Genomic DNA, 20,198 nt, shown 5'->3' with positions numbered 1-20,198 from the left:
CTTTTCCTTTTCCTTTTCCTTTTCCTTTTCCTTTTCCTTTTCCTTTTCCTTTTTCCTTTTTCCTTTTTCCTTTTTCCTTTTCCTTTTGTCTCCCCACATCCGGGGGTTGCCGGGCATCCATCCCCATCCCCATCTCCATCCCCATCCCCATCCCCATCCCCATCGCACCGCCCGCCCACCCCGCCTCAGGTGCAGCCCGGCCCCCGGTCCCGCACCCCGCCTCCGCGCCGCCGACCCGTCTAAGACCCGCGCTGCCGCAGGCGGGGCGCGGCGGCGATGGGTGCCCGCGGCGGTTCGGGGCTGTACGTGGGACGCGGCACCGCGGCTCTGCTGGCCGCGCTGCTGCTGTCGCTGCTGGCCGCGCTGTTGGCTCTCGCCGCTCTGTACGGGCGCTGCCGGCACCCGCCGCCCCCCGCCCGCCCGGCGGCAGCGCCCGGTCCCGACCCCGGCGTGCCCGGAGCCCCGACGGGGGTCTTGCTGCGAAGGCTGCCGCGGCACCTGCTGCCGCTGCACTACGAGCTGGAACTGTGGCCGCGAGTGCGGCCAGGACAGGAGGAGCCCTTCGGCTTCAGCGGACAGGTGAACATCACGGTGCGCTGCCGCCGGGACACGCGGAGCGCTGTGCTGCACAGCGCCGGTTTGAAGTCCCACCGTGCCGCCGTCCGCGGGCCGCTGCCCCAGGCTGGAGCAGCCGTGGAGGTGGAGGGGCTGCGGCTGGAGGAGGAGGGCGAGCTGGCGGTGCTGGAGCTGCGCGAGCCGCTGCTGGCCGGGCAGCGGTACGTGCTGCAGCTGAGCTTCCACGGCCGCCTGCGGGAGGACCGCGAGGGGCTATTCCTCACCCGCTACACCGACCTGGGCTGCAGCAGGTAGGGCGCTGCACCTGACCAGGCATCGTGCGCGGGTCCGTCCGCCGGGAGTGCGTGCGTTGCAGGCAAACGAGGAGTTCGTTTCAGACAACAGAAGCCTAAGATTGCGGTTTCGGGCGTTCCGGCTGCAGGGGGTTTGAAAGAAGGCACTTAGCGTAGGGGTAGGAAAGGTTCTTAACGAGGGAATCATTCTTTATGATGTTAAAGATGCGGAAATTGCTGCGGAGGATGCAGTTACGGTTGAGGTGTTCTTATCTCCCAGCCTGCTCGTGAATTCACTAAAAGTAAAGTAATTGAGCAGTTCGCAGAGCAGCGTCCCAAGCAGGTTGTGCTCGGGTACCTGCAGGATCCGTGCGTGTGTCACTGTGTGAATACCAGCAGCACCAAACCCAAAATGAGGAGGAGAGTTCCTCTTGAAACAGAATCGTGTGATTTTCTGTAACAGTTCCTACCGTGAGTTGGCTTTCTCTCTCATTCACAGATATGTTTGTGCAATTTTTGATTTAAGTGCCTTGATTGTGTTGCCTAATTTACATAATTAAAGTAACCTAAATAGAAATCAAGCAATCTTTTAGTTGTTTAATTCTGCATCAGTGTGCTTTACGATGCCATATTAACTCAGACAAGTTCCATCTAGAACATGCTGAATTAGACTGTAGTATTTTTCAATTCATTCTATATTTGGAGGAGGTGATTGTGAGGAATACGTTCTGTAAGCATTATAGCAATTTAACGATGGAAGAAGTTGAATTCCAGTGGATTATATAGTTCAGGAATGATTTAAAAGTATTCACTATCTTTCAGCCCTAGGCTGCCAGTACAAAGCCCATGGCTGCTCTGTAAGGAAATCATCACCTCCTGTAGGCAGCACAGTAACTTTCTGCAGGGACTTGCACCTGGCTCTGGCAAACCTTTGCTGTCTGATTCTCGCACTGGCTGGAGACTTCAGTTTGTAACTGAAACCATCAGTTGCAGCAGACAATGTACCGTTTATCTGCAGTCAAACAGATTCTTGTATTTCTTTGCATGTGCTGGAAGTTTTAGTGGTTTTGTAATTTGTGCTTGCGGAGCCACAAGGAACCTCTTGTTTCAGAGTTGAGGCACAGGGCTGCACCTCAGCTCTGGTACCTTGCTGCTCAATCAGACACCCACACTGCTCCTGTTGGCTGAGCAACCCTACCTGGTTGATGCCAGGCAGAGTGCCTTGCCCCTGCTCCAGCTCAGAGCAGAAGTGTGCAGCCAAGGAGGTGTGGGGAGGCAGCTTGCAATGAGAACTCTCTGCTCTGTCCATAAGTGCAAACCTCACCTCTGAGCAGGACGGAATAACCCAAACTCAAAATTCACCTACTTCCCAGTTTAGAAACTGCTCACAGTCAGAGCAGTTCACACACAGTGAAGACTGTGTGTGTTTTTTCTGTTACTGACAATTTGTACCATCCACCTGATCATTTCTGACACACAAAAGAGAGCTCTGAAAGATGGAAGTGCTCTCCATGAATACCACGCTATCCATGGTGAATGCAGCATCAAAGGAAGTAAAAAAGGAGGATGAGTATGTCACTAGCACTGAGTATGTGGAAGGCTTTCCTTCTGAAGCAGGCATCTTTACTCTGCATATAGCCAGGAGGTCCTGTGGCAGGATGAGAGCAGGCAGAAATCTGTAGAAACCACCTGTGCCCTTCTTGAGCGGCACTGGCTCGGACAGAAGCAGGTTTGTTGAGCATCATTCTGCATGCAGACAGTGCTGTGAACAAGCTCACGTAGACTGTTCCAGGTTTAGTGAGATCACTGCAGAGCACAGTGTGTGTATGGTAGGAAGGGACTCTGTGAGCAGAGCCCAGCACTGCCCTGTCTCAGGACAGACCAGGTCCAGAGGCTCCAAAAGGGACCCACCACCATCAGCACTGAGCTGTGAGTGATGCTGGGTGCTGGGAGAGCAGACTGAGGGAAGGGAAAACCGCTGCACTACAGCAGCTGGGAAAGTGCAGCGAGGAACGTGAGAGGGAGAAACCCTGCAGGCACCAAGGGCAGAGCAGGAGGGCAGGAGGTGCTGCAGGCACGGAGCAGCCCTGCAGCCCAGGACAGGCTCATGCAGGAGCAGGCTGTCCTGTGCAGCCCATAGGCACTGTGCAGAGCAGTCTCCACGCACAGGGTGGGGATGCCTGGCAGCCAGCTGTGGCCATCTCTGCAAAAAAAGACCCATGCAGCTTCTATACGAACACCTGATTCCGTATGGCTGATGTTAATAAGCATTGCAAAATGTGATCACAGTATTTGTGCTGATTTTTAACCACTTGTTTATGCACCAAGTGGTGGAAAGGGGAACTGGAACAGTGCTGGCACAGTTAATCGTGCCTCACAGTGGGGTGCCTGAACTTCTTGCCTCTTATGAATCGGTGAGTGAGAGTATCCAAGTGACGTGACAGAAATCAGATGAAATATCAGGTTTGGTGTTTTCTTGGGTTCAGTGTTAGTCTGAGCACCATTTCCCTGAGGACTACTGGGGATGACCAGTGCATGTAATAGGATGCTGCTCACTGTAGAACCCCCTTACTTCGAGCCTCTTAAGGTTTTGCTAAATGGTTTAGTTGCTACATTTTTTTGAAGTGGAACTAATCAGATATAAAATACATCAACACACAAAAATGCACGATCAGTATTACAAATGACTTCATTTTAGTGAGAAAACAGTGCTAGGATATATCCATCTAATGCAAAGCATACCATTTTTGAGAGATAAACACTTTTACATGGTCATCCTCTTGATACCTGTTCAGTCCCTCTGCATCAGCTCTGAGGGAGGCACAAGTGTAGATGCTGGCTGCTCACACTCTCAGGACTGGGTTGATGAGACTTGATGGGATGGCAGCAGCCAAACACCTATCAAAATACATGGTGTTACAGAGCACACATTTGTGTGTTGCTTCTTGCTGTGTGGATGCTGCTCAGGTGATCTCTGACTTGTTTGGGATGACTTTGTAAGTGTAAGCTTTTGTGTGTGTGAATCATTACAAGCGGGAAATGCCAGCCCTGTGACAGCACTGGGGTCACTGGAGCACTAGGTCTTGCCATTCCTTCATGTCCAGCTGCTGGCACTGCTTGGCTTTGAAGACTTGGTGGTGTGAAGACTGTGGTTGCTTGCCTGTTCTTCCCAAGGTTAGCAGGTGCATCGCTGCTTGTTTGTTCACATATGCAGAGGTGTTTCCTATGGAGTTTTTGTTGTTACCCTTGGGCTGACAGGTGTGGAGCTCTGAGAACTGTTACAGACACTTTTTTTTCCAGTGGTTGGTGAAGATGCCTTGGTAGGAGCAGTCCAGATCCAGAGCTCTGTTTTGAAACCTGTACCACTGGGCATGCTCGTTCCATCATCATTTTCGCTGGGCATCCTGATTACAGCCACTGTGTCACGAAGATCTGCCCCAAATGCAAGTGCAATCTGTGTGCAATCTGTGCAGATGAGGCATAATTGAACAGTCTAAGGTAGAAAATAACCTCCTCGTGTTTACCTGGGTTTGCCAGTGCAATGGGACAGCACTGTGCTGCTGACACTGGTGTTCTCCATTCGGTGTGATGAAAGTGTGCAAGTGCATGTAAGCACAGGTACTTAACAGCCATTAAATGTACAATAGTTAAAATGTGCCACTGAAATAAGAGAACATGCATTAGAGAGGTGAGCAGGTGTGCAGAGAGGTTGTAATTACCACAGTTGAGCCCTGTGTCACTTTTGAGCTGTGTGCAAAACTTTAATTGATGCTCTCTGAATAACCAAGCTAGGCAAATGCTTCAAAAATATTTTAAATATTTAAAATATGATATCTGGAAAAGTTCAGCGAGTTAAAAAATAAACAACCATGACTTGACTGAAAAAGACTGTTTTTTTCCAAAGTGAGCTGTCTTCTGGGTGGGGAGTTTAACTGGGACTTGAAATGATAACCAGACATTTTGCAAACCTGCTTCATCTCTGTAGTTAACTCTTCTGCTTTGCATCTGGCATATTTATGCGCCGTGTCTTGGTTTTGATTAGCTGTGGCATGCTGGATTAATCTTATCTGTATGTTCCATATAGTATGCTGGTTGCATCCCAACTGGAACCAGCGTATGCCAGGACAGTTTATCCATGTTTTGATGAGCCTGACATGAAGGCCACATTTAATATCAGGATTGTCCATGACCCAAGCTACGTGGCTCTTTCCAATATGCCTGCTATTGGTAGGTAAAGAGTAAATGTCTTATGTTTGTTTGTTTGCTCCTTAATTTACCTTAAAAATTGTGTGATTTGTACGTGCAGATGATAATTCTATCATTTGGCGCAGTAACATTCTGTTGCCTTGAAAATGTGCAAAAGATCTATGCTTGTTAACTTAAATATTCAGTTATTCATAATTGATGTATTTGATGACAATAGCCATCCTTACCAGCTGTGATGCATTTTACTCTGGTTGGTGGAGGCTGCAGAGGGTTTGATTCTTAGCATTTACTGTGGTGCCAGTGTGTCTGTCTTCCTGCATGACATCTGCTTAAAGCAAAACAGCAGCTCCAATATCCAAAGCCAGAGGTCGTGGCATTAAAGGATTGCATTTCATTCTAGCTAGCTTTTAAGATGTATTTTCATCATATGTAAAGATGTTTTACCTTGCAGAGAGACTACAGCCTTCTGTCTATGTTAAAACCAAGGATAACATGACTGTAAGACTCCAGAGATGCTCTTCCTGTCCCACAGTTTGTCCACATGATAAAACTGATACAGCATCTTTTGCTTCCAGGACTTCAATGAAAAAGATCGAGTGGTTTTTGGGTGCTTGCATGAAAGGGTCCTGGCTGATATGTGGTGGTAGCAAGGAGTTCAGCTGCTTGCCTTCTAGCAGAGGGATATGATGTTAATGCAGAAATAAAGCGTATCAAGAGAGGTGTGAAAACAACAAGCAAAAAAACAGCCTGCAGGAAATATCAATTCCTGGTTTGTCACAGAAGATTAATTTCTTGAATATCTCTTTAATATTTTCTTCAATATTTTCTCCAATATTTTTTCTAGGTGTATCTGAAATGAAGGATGAAAATGGAAGCCTGTGGAGTGTTACCACTTTTAACACCTCACTGAAAATGCCAACTTACTTAACTGCTTTTGTGGTCTGCGATTTTGACTATGTCAACACAACAGAGCGAGGAAAGGAGGTAAATACGGGGTGCATAACACACCATAGAGTTTGGTGCACAACTTGGCTCTGCCATGCATCATTGCTTCAGAAGGTATCACAGACGTTCACTGTGTGTCCCACTCCAGAAGTGTTAGTTTAAGTGGCAAAACTACTAGCCTTTATCCTGCAGATAGTTCTGCAGAAAGCTCTCCTTTTCAACAGTTGGCATATTGTCCTGCCCCTATTATTACATAGAGGTACACGGGCACAGTTCCACAAGAAGGTGTGAGTTTTGTCTGTTAAAACTTTAGAAGATGCTGTTCAAAATCAGGATCTTATCTCTTTATTTTTCTTAGTTGGAAAAAAATATCCATTTCCACTGCTGTGACAAACCAGTGAAGCTGTGTCTTGTTCTTCAGGGCCCTGTCATGACTTCAGTATGAGAAACAGTGCCCCAAGCTTTCTGTATACTTGTTTTTACTACAGTGGGCACATTTTTTCTGACTTCAAAAATGATAGTTTTGTGTTTGAAGCTTCTTCACCACTGGGTATTTCTACTTTGATTGCTTGTGGTTCTGGCTTGTACCTTTCTCTTGGACTGATGGTTGCTGACAGCAGACAGCTAAGCATTCAGATGAGTGTTTTTCAGAGGAAGAAGGCAGTTGCCTCTTTAGTACTGTGTCAAAGCAAATGGCACAGAGAAGGAATGCTGGTCCTGCTTAGAGGTGTAGAGGTGTTCTGCTCAGCGCTTCTCTCTTCCTAGCAGCAAAGGGAGGCCAGTTATCAGGTTTAGGATGTGAAAAAGCTGAAGAAGTTTTCTATTTTCAGATGGGAAAAACTCCCTGAGTGTGTTTCCCTTCCAGTAAACTTCACCACTTGGGTTCCCTGGCTAGGATACACTGGCTTAAGCAATGTGGATCTGACTAGTTTCACAGCATCTCCTAATTAATAAAAGAATAATTCAACATCTGTTGTAACATTCAAGTCTTGGCCCTCCTGACGTGCTGGAGCTTTAGATTCTAGGCCATGTTTTGTTAGGCCCAGTAATCTCTGTTGGGATATTTTTCGCACAAAGCTCATTGCAGGATCTGTGTCTACAGGCAGCATTTTCAAACAATGATTCACAGACGAGAGGCAAGGAGAAAGAAAATATGAGGCTTGTGGGAAATAATGCTTCCTCATTTTGTTGCAGATACGTATTTGGGCTCGGAAAGAGGCCGTTAAGAACGGGTATGTTGACTATGCTTTAAATATCACAGGGCCCATATTTTCATTTCTGGAAGACTTATTTAACATCAGCTACCCTCTGCCAAAGACAGGTGAGATTATTTATTTTCTTCAATGGGCCACAAATGGCTGCTGATGGTATAACATTCACAGAAACAATGGGTTCTCTTGCAGTATTTTTTTATAACTTCCTATATTTATGGTAAAAAAAAAAAAAAGAAACAAACCCTAAACTTGAACTCATTGAAATCTCAGTCGTATCAAAAACAATCCTTTAAAGTAGTGTTTCTTAATAGAGTGGCAGGTAGGGCTACAAAGTGCAGAGAGTTATTCAGACATGTGGCTATTTCTGGGACACATCAGTCGAGGATGCTGAAGTCCCCAGGTATGCCTTGTAAATCTTTGCTCATTGTAGCCCATGTTTCCACAAAACATGCCTTGCTTTCTTCAGTGTGTCCTCATCTGGTTGTTGAATTGGCTGAGTGTTCGTGTACATTTCTCCCTGGTGAAGGATTCCTGCAGAGAAATGTAATTTCTGCCTAAAATCAATGCCAGGTTAAGTCAGTTAAGCCAAGCTCCAGTCAAGAAAGCAGGGAGCCATCATGTATTCCCTCCGTATGGTTTGATACCATCAGCACTGATGCAATGGGGAATGTGCTTTCTTATACAGATTGCTTGGATGTTGAAAGCACAGAAGGTGGGGCATATTGAAATTGACCTGCCCGTACTCTTGGCAGATTGCAGAACTTGAAGAGAATAAGTTTCCTCCTTTCTTGACTTGAGCATATTCTTCATTTGGAGGACTGTGTTGTTGGCATTTGAAAGAAAATCTGTCTAAATGTATTATCTGCCAGTGTAGTTAGAATAGCACTCAGAATTACTCTTACGCTTCTTATGGAAAGTATCATAGGCAGTTGGTGCTCCTTTTAGATGTTGTTGTCTTAGTAATCATGCAAGGTAAGCACGGATTGTAGGCAGTTGTTTTTCACTTGTGCATTCTTCTGTTTAGCAGCACTGTTGATAAGTCGATTCATTATTATAGAATATTACTGACATAGAAAAATAGTATCACAGGCTTCCTGACAAACAGAACTTCAGCTTCACAGAATTCTGTAATACTGTTACAATCCCTGCATAATGTAATGCAATACCAGCTGCGTTTCCCACTTTCCCTGAAGTCTTACTTACAATTAGGATTATATCATCCAAGAATAGCTTATTGTAAGTGCTAAAGATTTCTGCTGTGAACACAAAATGAAAAACAAACACATTCAAATCTAGGGATGTTTATGAATTTGCTTTGGGCTGCTTTTAATGCAATTGTAAGAGACATCCCTCAGCCCAAGTTGGCTTGGCTGTCAGCCTGCAGCGATTTGCTTGGCTAAGATGCATCCTTCTCTGCTTGGGTGTAGCACCACGTGTATGCTATCTGCACAGTTCTTGGACTGGGTCTGGCCTGGGGTCCACTGGCTGGCAGTACAAGCCTGCTCCTACTTCCAGAGTGGTCCCATACCTTTTGCAGAATTTGTTCTCTGCTACTGAGTTTAAGCAGTGTATCTTCCTCTGAGATCCTTGATGCCCATCCTTTCCTCCAACTTCCATATTTGAGATGGAGAGCTGCTCACCGTGCATAACACAGGAGAGGATGGAGGTAACAGAGCTGAAAGTAAGCCTTTTTTCCCCCTGAAAATAATTATTTGGCTAAAGGCAAAGGTGAGTATCATCTTTCACAGAAAGGCAAGAGGAAGATCTCTGAGAGCCAGAAATGATTCTGTTCTCTCCTAGCATGGGTAGAATACAGCCCTCGTTTTTGTTCAGGACATTTATGTGTACAAGAAGCAGTATGGATTTGGCTCTGTGGGAATTTGTCATATGGCTTCCTGGAAGACTGGTAATCATAGATGAAAATGATGACAAGAAGAGATTTCACTAAGCATTTTCAAGGGTGTTGCCACAACCTAGCAAAATAAATAAATCAACAAATAAGGAGGGGCAGGAGCACATGTAAAGCCTTTTAATTGCACACTGAATGCTAATCCAGCATAATACCATGTAGGCATTTTTACTTCCAAAAATTTTGAAATACTTTTTTTTTTTTTTCCTGTTTGAATCAATTTAGATTTGGTTGCACTGCCTGATTTTGGAGCAGGCGCTATGGAAAACTGGGGACTAATGACTTTTGAAGAAGCAGCATTGCTGTACCTCCCGAGCGATAAATTCACAGGCAGAAGGACGATTATTGCCTTAATTGTGTCACATGAACTTGCACACCAGGCACGTGGTAAAAAATTCTGTACATCTGTTTGCCTGTAATGTTATTTCCTTCCAGTTGGTGATGATGCAGTCGCTGATTTCTGAAGAGAAATAGTGAATAACTGTATGGGATCTCTGGAGGTCCCTTCCAACCCCTACAGTTCTGTGATTCTGTGAAAGAGTGTTCATATGATCATATGCTAATTGATAAATTAACGCTGAAAGCAGATTTTGTCTTATTCTATCATATGACAGACTGCATACCATCTGCATATGAGTTGATATAAAACTTCTAATGGACTACTTCTGTTCTGTTGTTTTTTAATGCAATAACTGAATAACACTAGAAAATACTGTAGGGATGTGGGGATGGCAGTACTGTCTATATGCTGTGCACTTAGTACTGCAGTGGGAGAATTATTGGACTTTGTGTTCATAGTAGGAGTGCACATACAGGTTGCAAAAGGGGTGTTTTTCTCTAAGAAACCTTGTGATATCATGGAACAAATACAGTGTTAATACATTTCGTACTTTCATGCAGATTTACGGAGTTTTTGGTGTTTGGTTTGGAATTACAATGCAACTTCACAATTTTTTTGACTACATCTAATTTACTGCTGCTTGTAAAAAAGAAGACACCTAGTCAACAAAGTTAGCAGAGGATTTTAACATTATGAAAGTACTTGGATGTCCTTCTGGCATGGTCTATAACTTTTCAGATCTTCAGATGAGTATACTGTCTTTATTGCAGGCCAATAAATTACAAGGACTGCTTGAAAGTAATGCCTCCTGTTTTACTGTGTTGGCCCTTGACATCAGAGGCACATGTTGGTGAATGGCAGTAGAGGTTGAACCTTTCTCACCAGTACCTGTTGCTGTGTGACAGATGGCAACAGAGGGGCAGTCTGACAGAATGGCATTGACAAGCAAGTGCCTATGGAGCAACTGTGTGCCATGTAATTCCTCTATGCAGTAAAGGTTGCACCCTTTCATCGATGCTTACCGAATGTTGCTGGAGACCAAACAGTGGATGTGAGCACAGTGAGGTGGTGGGTGGAGTGTTTCACCCATGGTGGCAACAAAAGTGGGTCAGCCCTGATGGCGCACAGTGTTATGACTGCAGCATGAAGGCTCTTGTTTGTTGCTGGTGAAAATGCACGGCTATTGGTGTTGCAAGTTAGTGAGATGTAGCTGGCAATGTGCTCTGTCAAGTAGTGTTACTGTGCTCTCTGTATCTCCTGCAGTTTCCATGGAGATAAATGGTAGGCATTACTTTCAGTGACCTGCGTAAATGTCAGCAGCTATAAAGGTTTATGTTTTAAAAAAGCTGCAGTCCAAATTTTTAAGATTGAACAGATAAAGTGCACATCCTCAAATGATCAAGGTTTTTTTTTTTTTTGTTGTTGTTAAATTGCAGCTGAGTACATATCTTTTGTGCAAGTTTTATTGCTCACGATGATAGGGATTTGCTGATTTTGGAAAAGATCATTTCCCTGGTTCTGTTTATCATCCCCTTGACAATTTCCTTTTGGTAAGAACATAGAAAAACAAAATTTATTGTCTTATTTATCAGTGATTCTTTGGAAAAATGTGATTTTTTTTTTAGTTTTTTTTTTTAGAAACATCCCACTTCTAATTGTAGCCTGATGTTATCTTTACTTTTTTACTAGGAAGCATCTAAATAGAACAAGAAACTGGCACCATGCGCTGATGTGCACATGGTATGAAATTGTAAATTAAGCATTTAAAAAACAACTGACTTCTGACTTTCACCAAGAGGCACCTTCTTTTCCACTAAATTCTCAATATTTGCAGGAATATCCGTCGTTTTATTCAGCTGACAAACACACATCAAAGTCCTTCAGTGGGGATACGTGTGTTTAACCTACAAGAATGGAATAAGGCCATGTTGAGACTTTTTTTTCTATCTATTTAAGTGGTTTGGAAATCTGGTTACCATGACCTGGTGGAATGATCTGTGGCTTAAGGAGGGCCTGGCATCTTACCTTGAGAACCTGGGAGCTACTTTTGTCGAACCCAAGCTTTCACTGGTAAGTAGCAGCAGCTACTCAGTAAGGACTCAGTAAGATAAGGCACTGAAGTTCCAGTACTGGAGGAGGAAAAGGAAGATGCAGGAGATGTGATTTAATTTAATCGTGGTGTTAGCAACTTCATTCTCCTGGAAATGCCCAGGTCTCAGTTCTTCCCTTGAGGGTTCTCCTCTGTTGAAGGCTGTATCATGCCATTCTTTTACAGCTGAGCAGCTGTGATTCTGCATTGAGAATGAGCTGAAGAACTGGACTGATTTTTTTGCCCCAGGTTCTTTCATTTAATAAACCCATCTGTTTCTTCCTGGATGGTTTCCCTTCCTATGTTTCCAGGCTCTTTGTGTGAAGCTGGACATGTCTAATGGGCAGTGGCTAAGCTGGGACATTTTACTCCATGGGGTCCATGGATGTTTGGTTGTGGATAAGGCACATGTGGTACACATAGTGCACTAAGTTGACAATATGATGAAAGCTCCTTCCTATTGTGACCAAATGGAAACAGGGGCAAATCCCACAGTTTACTGCAAAACTCCATCCATTGTTAATCTGTGCAGCTGGGGGATAAATGCTGCTGACAGTAGCCATCATCTGAGGTGCACTTGGAGGCATAATCAGAGATGTATCTGCATGAGGCCCTCAGATTCTGAAGGAAGGAAAAGCCCTTGGGCTGGTGAGGCCTGAGACTGCAGTTTTTGAAGATGTCCAAGAAGGAAACTCCACTGAGACTATCTGAGCAGCCTGTGTCAGCTCTCCATCACCCTCAAAGTAAAGAAGTACTGCCTGGTGTTCAGATGGAGCCTCCTGTGCTCCAGGTCTTGCCTGTTTCCTCTTGCCCTGCTGCTAAGCAGACAGCTCTGTCCTCTCTGCATCCTCCCTTCAGGTAAATACATTATTGAGCCTGTTCATCTCCAGGCTGAAGAGGAACTCTAAGCATCCCTCTTAAGAGAGGTTATCCAGACCCTTTGTCATCTCCATGGCCCTTCATCACTTCCTCCAGCAGCTCCATTTCTCTCTGGTACTGCATAACTCAGATGTGGGCCCCATGCTCCCTATGTGTGCCTCAACAGTGCTGAGCAGAGGGGAAGGATTGTCTACCTGCTGGCCAGACTTTGCCTAATACAGCCCAGGACACCACTGGCCTTCTTTTTAGCAAGGACATGTTCTGTCTCATGTTCAATTCGATATCCACCCAGGATCCTTTTCTGCAAACATGCTTTTCAGCTGCATGGCCCCTGGTATTTGCTAGGGTTGAAGGTGAGCTCTGTTCCATCATTCAAACTATTAATGAAGATATAAAGCAGGACTGAACCCCTGAGACACACCACTATGTGCTGTCTTTCCACTGGATCTTGGGCTACCGATCACCCAGTTACAAAATGACTCTGGAACATTAAATGTACTAGCTGCAAGCAAAGAGAAAAAATGGTCAACAAATTCAGTCCCATTAATTAAAAGCTTTTTGTCCCTCTTCTTGATAAGTGGATATGCCAGAAGTGACCTGCAGTATCTTAAAAATGTATTGATTTTCTTCACCTGTCCCATACGTCAAATGACATCCAGTCATAGGACAGCTGGGAGAAACTAAATCAGCTTTTGATGAAAGGAGAGCTTCACTGCTTTATGAAGAGGTGTGATTTTTCTCGCCCGTATTTCTTATGGGTGAGAGCCAAAATGCCGTGCAGTTAAGCTTCTCAATACTCATCCAGTTTTTAGTTTATTGTTTAGCGGAGCAGCAGGAGAAATATAGAATTTAGGAGGAAAACGTGGATTGCTAATGATGTAGAAATGCACATGACATACACGTTTTCAGTTTTCAGTGTTTGTTCATTTGGTGTTTAATGTAACTGACTTTTTCCCTGGAGTTTACAGTGCAGTTGTCTTTGTCAGGTCCAAGCCCGCTGTCCGCTCAGATTGACAATTTTCACTGCCAGAAGTAGGTATTGTTGCATGTAGAAGATGTTAGGATTTGTTGTGAGGCCCTTTTACCTCAAGGGAGTGGCAGGGAGGGGGAAAAGGATAATTCCTTGTCTGTTGACAGGCTATTCCTATTAGGGCTATCTACATAATGCATCTTCTCTAACTGATGATTTTCAGTTCAGCTGCGTTTTTTCTTCTTGCAGCATGAAATCTTTTATGATCACATCGTACAACCTGTCTTAAGTCAAGAAAATGACTTAGAAGTTCGATCACTGTCAGAAAGTGAAGACAAGGTCAACGGATCATTTTCATTAGTTTCTCTGTTTGACAGCATCACGTACAACAAGGTGAAAACATATGGAATAATTCCTGTTGCATCTTATTCTGAACTAATGTGATACACATTATATTTGAGAAAAACAGAGAATATCCTGCCGAGCTGCAATGCTTCATTGTTTTGTCATGCAAAATTTATTTCTGCTGCACACACAAATTTATTGGATGTTGCAAATTTCTCTATGAAAGAAACTGTGAATGTTTTTTACCTCATAGGAATAAACTGACTTTTCTGAAATGTAATTTGAAGAAATATTGCATGAATAATTGCAACAATAACTCATGTATTCTCATAGCTTTTTTTTGTACTTCAGGGGGCTTCTATTACATGGATGCTTTCTGGTTTTCTGACTGAGAAGTTGTTTACCAGAGCTTTAAATGTAAGTTTGGAAAAAGGACATCTTCATCTTGATTTATAAGCTTGAAAATGATGAGAGTACGAATCACTGTCTGCCTTGCTGATGTTTTTCATTGAACCTTTGTGAATTCTGAGGCATCTGTTTGTTTCCTGCAGTCGTATCTGAAAGAATTTGCCTTTTCAAACGCCAACCAGGATGATCTGTGGATCCACATACAGTTGGTACTCAATTTATTTCTAGTGTTTATGTCACTAAGTATTTGTAGAGTGCTGTAGTAGAATTTGGCTATCCCTTTCACAGTGTTTCCTTTGCATAAAATTTACTTTGCCAGCTTTCTTGCCTTATGTCTTCACAGGTGTTTATTTGGGTACTTAACTGTACTTGTGGTCAGTGCAGCCGAGTACAAGGAGCAGAGAAATGAGATGCAAAGTGGGTTTCTGGGTGCATGGATCACCTTTGTTTAAATGAAATTGCATAGCCTGTGTTTTTCTGGAGCTTAAGTTCTGCCAGATCGAAGTGTGTGATGCTCTAGACTTGGTGATCAGCAGTGTTGATGCATCACAGATCCTGCAAGGTCTGTAGGGTGGTAGATCAGCATTTCTCCCTTTGCTGGTTTTGTCAGAAATCTGAATAAGAAGACAGCTCCTAATAAAAAAAATTTCTCATTTCCCTGCCCATCTAAGGAAGTCTTCTGCTGTGTTACAAAAAAAAAAGCCTTAGGTTAAGAACAAGAGTTTCACAACTTTGGGTATGCAAGACTGTCACATGTTCTAAGCCAACAAAGACTATTAATTCACACTGGCTGGGATTCCAGCTTGGTATCTTTTTCAGTGAGTCTTTGATGTTCAGTTTGCTCATCACACTGTCATTTAAAATTGTGTTGTTTGCTGGTATGTTCATTTGAGTAAAACAAACAAATTAAGTCTGTCATAGTCATGTAGGCTTGTAAGTATATTCGTGATAAAAAGAGAAATGTTGGCAGTCAAGTTATCTTATGTCCCAGTTCCTGTGTGCTGTCATGATAATAATGTCAATAATGTTCTTTACACTTTTTTACACTGATTTTGTGCATGACTCAAATATCAGCAAACTGCTAAGCAATTACTTTCTGTAACACACTAGATTAATTCCTAGACTGTTGCTGAAGCAGAATCAGTAAGTGACTGCTTGTTATAAATCTTTCTAATTTCCCTTTCCGTTGAAGGTAGTAGATGCGCAAGATGAAGTTCAGTTGCCAGCATCTGTTAAAAAAATAATGGATTCCTGGACATGTCAAAATGGATTTCCAGTTTTAACATTCAATATAAGCACCGGCACAATCAGTCAGGAAAAATTTCATAATAAAAACCATGAAAACAGTACAGATTTTTACAAGTATGTTTCATTTGTATCCTTATCAGATACCCATGTTTTGTTTTTCTATTTGCAGGAAACTCTTCACAATGTTTTGTTTTCTAAATTTTTTGCTTTGTGGCACGAAGTAAATTCTGTTTCAGATTGGAGTTTGCTGTAGTTTCTCTGAGGGTTGCTTTCCTGTGCAGTAGTGACTTTTCCAGCCACAAAACAGCTTTGTAAGGACAGGCATGGGCCGTGAATGGATTGCAAGGCAGAAGTTTTGCCTGGCATTTCTGCATTCTTCATCTTTCAATCATTCAGGCTGAGGACTGGGCTGAACCATTCTTTCCTGTCAACGTTTTCAGTCTCATTGTCATGGCAAAGACAATGGGGTTGCATGAAGGTCTTATCTAGATTACTCCTTTCTCAGAAAGCCTTGAGTACTTGCCATGAAACTGTCAGTGAGAATCACAGAGTGCCTGCAGCCGTGCTGCATATTTAGATGCCTAAAAACATGGTGGAAGGAGCTGATTCTGGTCACCAGCTTGGGAGCCTCATGGCCAGAGTCTGAACTTTGGTAAAATTCAGCTCTTTCTGTAAGCACTGGGACGTATGGACAAAGCTTGCAGGGTGTGTTCTTACCCAGGGAGATACAAGAGAAAAGTAACTCAAGGCAATTTTTCCTACCTGTGGTTCTGTTCTTGCAGACAATGAAAGGATGGGGATTTTGATAGCTTCATTTGCTTCCAAGCACCAGGGAAGGAAGAAAACTGTAGATTAAATTAGTTTCTAGATAAAGCCAGATAACACAGATAAGGAGTTCCAAGTTAGAAATGTTGCATCCATTACTCTAGTTACAGCAATACTTAATGCCACATGAAGTTAAGCAAATCCAGGACAAACATTTCAGAATTTTTCATTTTCTTGAACAACTTCAGGCTGTCAAAACTTTCATCTCCTTTCTATGGGAGATTTTGATTACCTGCGACATGAAATGAAAGTTATTAGTATTACAGTTGTTTTGTTTGCCTGGAGCTATTTTTACCAAATGCACTTTTAAAAAGGAGCTTTATAGTCTCCAGAAATCAGATGAAGTGAGGAAATTAAAAAATAACTGGGGAAAATTGAATTATCTCCCAGAGAAACAAAGCAAGAGCACAGAGATAAAGTGGTACTTCAGCAGATCTAGCAAAATCTAGCTAGATCTAGAACTGTCTATATTTGAGTGCTTATTTAAATCCAAGCTAAAACTCCATTCCAGTCAATGAACCTATGTGCTGATCCAGCATAAGTACAACCATCCGAAGACGTTTTGTGAATCAGAGAGGAGAGAGGGAAGATGAGTAAGAAACTGATTTGCAATCTAATTTAGTGTCAGCAGTGAGGGTTTCTGTAAGAGTAAGAATTAATGATATTGCTTTTTTTGTTGTTGTTTTTTCCTTAAGCAATACTTGGATTGTTCCTATTTCTTGGATGAGAAATGGATCATCACAGCCCTTAATGTGGCTTGACAACAGCAGCAGTAAGTAATGTGTTTTTTTTAAACGTGCTAAAACCAAGATGATAAAAAGCCACCGAATACATCTATGAACAAAACATTGTGTTAATTTTATGTTATAATAGAGAAAAACATCAGATTAATAATTATTTTTCTCTGTGTACAAATGCCTGTCATGAATAGATATTTCGTTTTGTACACAAATCCAAACTCCAAGCTGCTCATGCTTCTGTATTACTTTTGCTTTAGTAGATTCCAATGACGTTAGTGAGAGTCCATGAGTACGGGTGGGATCTCTGGGTTTGGCTGTGATACCTCAGAGTATGATCAAGCTCAACTGGTAGATATGAGGACTGAAAAAGATTAGAACTTGTTATGTGAAATGGCCCATATTTATTGAACGTGGATATCTGTAAAAAGTATTTTCTGTGTAATTTTACTTGTTGATGCAAATCAAGTGCAAACATAGTCTTACTAACAGAGTAGAACCCCAAAAGGTTTTAAAGGCTTATAATAAAGAAGTGAGTTTATAGGCGTCTCCAATCAAATAAAAAATTCAGTTATTTCTCACAATTCTTCCCCATATTGCTTTCCAATAGGCAGCTGTATTTTTTGATGGAAAATAGAGGTAATCGTTAGAATAAGTTAATAATTTTTCTTTGGTAAGTCAGCCTTGAACTGCATCAGATCTTGAATCATTTAGACGTAGATGCGTAGTGATGTTTTTGTTAAATGCTTAAAAAACTACAATACATTGTGTGTGTTTTTTAATCTCTCTGCCCTTTGTTTGCAATTGTCAAGAGCTACTTGCCTTATCTTTCCAGCAAAAGATAACTTGAATGACTATTTCACAGTATGTGGACAAATTAAAGAGCAATTAGTGGATGTTCCTGTGAGGTGAAAAATCAGAAAATTTGCAGGAAAGAAGTATTAAGCAGTGCTTGCTTGGAAAGACTAGTGTTACATGGTAGGCTTCTATCATTGAAATAATAGCAATTCCATTTCCTCACACATCATCTGCACTAATTAAATAAATATCATGTTGCATCTGCCTGAAAGAACTAAAAAAAAGTGAAAATTCAGTCATTAAAACACATTGTACTTGTATTTGAAAGCCACGCGTGAAAATTCCCAGAGCCTAGACTAGTAGCTTGCTTCCAGGTAAAGATGAAAAAATAACAGTAATTTTGATTTCAGTCTTGACTTTTTGATGTAAAGATAAACCAAATGGTTTCTTATATGGGTAGGGGTGTTGAGGGTATTTTTCGCTTCACTTACCTTTTTGCCTCAAATTTTGGAATAGCTTCTGCAGTGGCGTAGAAATACATCACAATGAAACATCTAAAAAGTGCTGTTATGTATGAGTATTTTTGCTGAAAAGAGCTCTGTGGGAGCTAATACTTCTTACTTCTGAGCAAGTGAAATTAGGCAGCAAGCCCCAAGCAGGGCTGCTAATGGTAGCCAAGCATGCTCTTGCACGTCTCTGCTATGCAGTGCTAAAAGCCTGTTGTGTCGGTTTAGGACTTCTCTGGCAATCTCTAAATGCTTACCTTATGCTCATGTTAGTGTGTTGGTCACCGGCAGGAAAAGCCATGATCCCTAAGTGATGCATGTCTGTGTAGAAAAGATACCAAATGCTGGCAAAACTGTGCTACTGTGGTAGAACGTATTTTCATTTGGCCTGGTGGTGGAGGCTAGGAATGAGCTGGATCTCTCAGAGCATGGTTTTGCTATTTTAGATGCATCTGAAAATGATAGTAATGATTAGCAAAACACTGAACTAGTATATGGAAAGTACTACTAGCACCATATCCTAGCTACTCAGTCTTTTTAAATGTGTTAACTAGTCTCTGACATTTGTTGTGTTTTCCTCTTGTTGAATGTGTGAAAATGACAAAATACGAATCCAGCTCAGTCAAAACATATTGGAGTTTGAATCTTCTGTTCAGAGAATTGTCTGGACTACTCACCAGTATTGATCCACTGTCTTAAGAGAGTTTGCTGTCTTCTTAAACCAGGCCGATCGTGCCCAGTTAAAGCAGCACTTTAGTCCTCTTCAGGCAGCTTAGAGCCTTCAGGAGGCCCTTATTGGAGCTTGGAGCCTCTGGTCCCCTGCAACGTCCTGTGATCTTCCAGGGGCAAATAATCAAACAAGCACCTAATGTAGGCAGTAGTGAGATGAAATGGGAATGTGAGAAGGAGCCTCTAGTAAGTAATGTAACTCAAGAGAGCTGTAGGACTTTCATTTATAGTATTTATTTTCAGTTGTTTGCCTGTTGCATGAATTTAGCTGTTTTGCTTTCCTTACACTAATGCTGGTAGACAGTCAGTTCTCCTGCTGGGAGCCGAGCGCTGTGTTTTGGAGCAACATTGGAAGTGGCAAGGCATGCTGAGCGTGGATGCCTAGGCACTCAGGGGTGCTGTTTCCCATCCAGACTGGTGGCTTCTATATAGCCTTTCTGAGCTCTCCCAGCTGCCTGCTAGTCAAAAGGTTGGAGCTGCACATGTCTTCAGCCACCCCTTTGCCATCTTCAGCGTGCTCAGCTCCTCAGGGATCAGGTGCTTGTTGAAGTCATTCTGCTACACAGATTCTGTGGGAGTCTGGGTACAACCTCAAACTTGCATCTTGGGGGAGCATAAATGCAAGAGAATTTAGCAGCGTGCAGACAATGAAATGCTTTATCACGTCACTTTACAGAAGTGTTTCCTGAAATGCAAGTGTCAGACTCAGAATATGACTGGATCCTACTAAATGTAAATTTAAGTGGATACTACAGAGTGAACTACGATCAGTTAAACTTGAAAAGATTAGTATGTTTGCTTGAAAATGATTCAAAGGTAAGATCATGTACATAATTTTTTTTTTTCAAGCTTGTAAACAGACTTCTTTCTGTGTATATCTCCCTGCATTTTTTACCAGTAATCACACTGATGAAAACGTGGAACAACAAGAACTCGTGTTTGTCATGTAAGAATAAATGATCCAGTATTGCACAACTACAGTTAATGGCAGTCTTCCACAGTGGAATAGGAACAGGTCCAAATAGTTTCACACAGGCATTAAGTTGAAAAATAACATACAAGAGATGGCATTCTGTCTGCCAAATTATCTTAATAAATCTCTTAAATTTCACTCAAAGAATTGTCAGTATGGATGCGCGACCCAGATTCATCTGCTACGAGGTAACCATGGGGAGGAAAAACAGAAGAAAGTTTTTATTTCT

The 20,198-nt window shown here is 42.5% G+C and overlaps 1 protein-coding gene across 1 annotated transcript in view; it reads left to right on the top strand.

The window, feature by feature from the left end:
- The first annotated feature begins 276 nt into the window (after positions 1–276).
- The window catches only part of LVRN (laeverin), a 34,297-nt gene continuing 14,375 nt past the window's right edge, over positions 277–20,198 (top strand). Inside the window, exons 1-12 of the mRNA XM_042882894.1 lie at positions 277–866; positions 4,933–5,075; positions 5,899–6,038; positions 7,194–7,320; positions 9,348–9,502; positions 11,419–11,532; positions 13,650–13,793; positions 14,097–14,162; positions 14,297–14,362; positions 15,346–15,515; positions 16,922–16,998; positions 19,673–19,812. Coding sequence (XP_042738828.1) covers positions 277–866; positions 4,933–5,075; positions 5,899–6,038; positions 7,194–7,320; positions 9,348–9,502; positions 11,419–11,532; positions 13,650–13,793; positions 14,097–14,162; positions 14,297–14,362; positions 15,346–15,515; positions 16,922–16,998; positions 19,673–19,812 — 1,932 coding nt within the window. The remainder of the gene's footprint in view (positions 867–4,932; positions 5,076–5,898; positions 6,039–7,193; positions 7,321–9,347; positions 9,503–11,418; positions 11,533–13,649; positions 13,794–14,096; positions 14,163–14,296; positions 14,363–15,345; positions 15,516–16,921; positions 16,999–19,672; positions 19,813–20,198) is intronic.

This window comes from Lagopus leucura, unplaced genomic scaffold (assembly GCF_019238085.1).
Source record: "Lagopus leucura isolate 7727_CA_CO unplaced genomic scaffold, USGS_WTPT01 Super-Scaffold_100036, whole genome shotgun sequence".
NCBI lineage: Eukaryota > Metazoa > Chordata > Aves > Galliformes > Phasianidae > Lagopus > Lagopus leucura.
The sequence above is the reverse complement of the archived record's forward strand: the minus strand, read 5'-3'. Positions and strand labels throughout refer to the sequence as shown.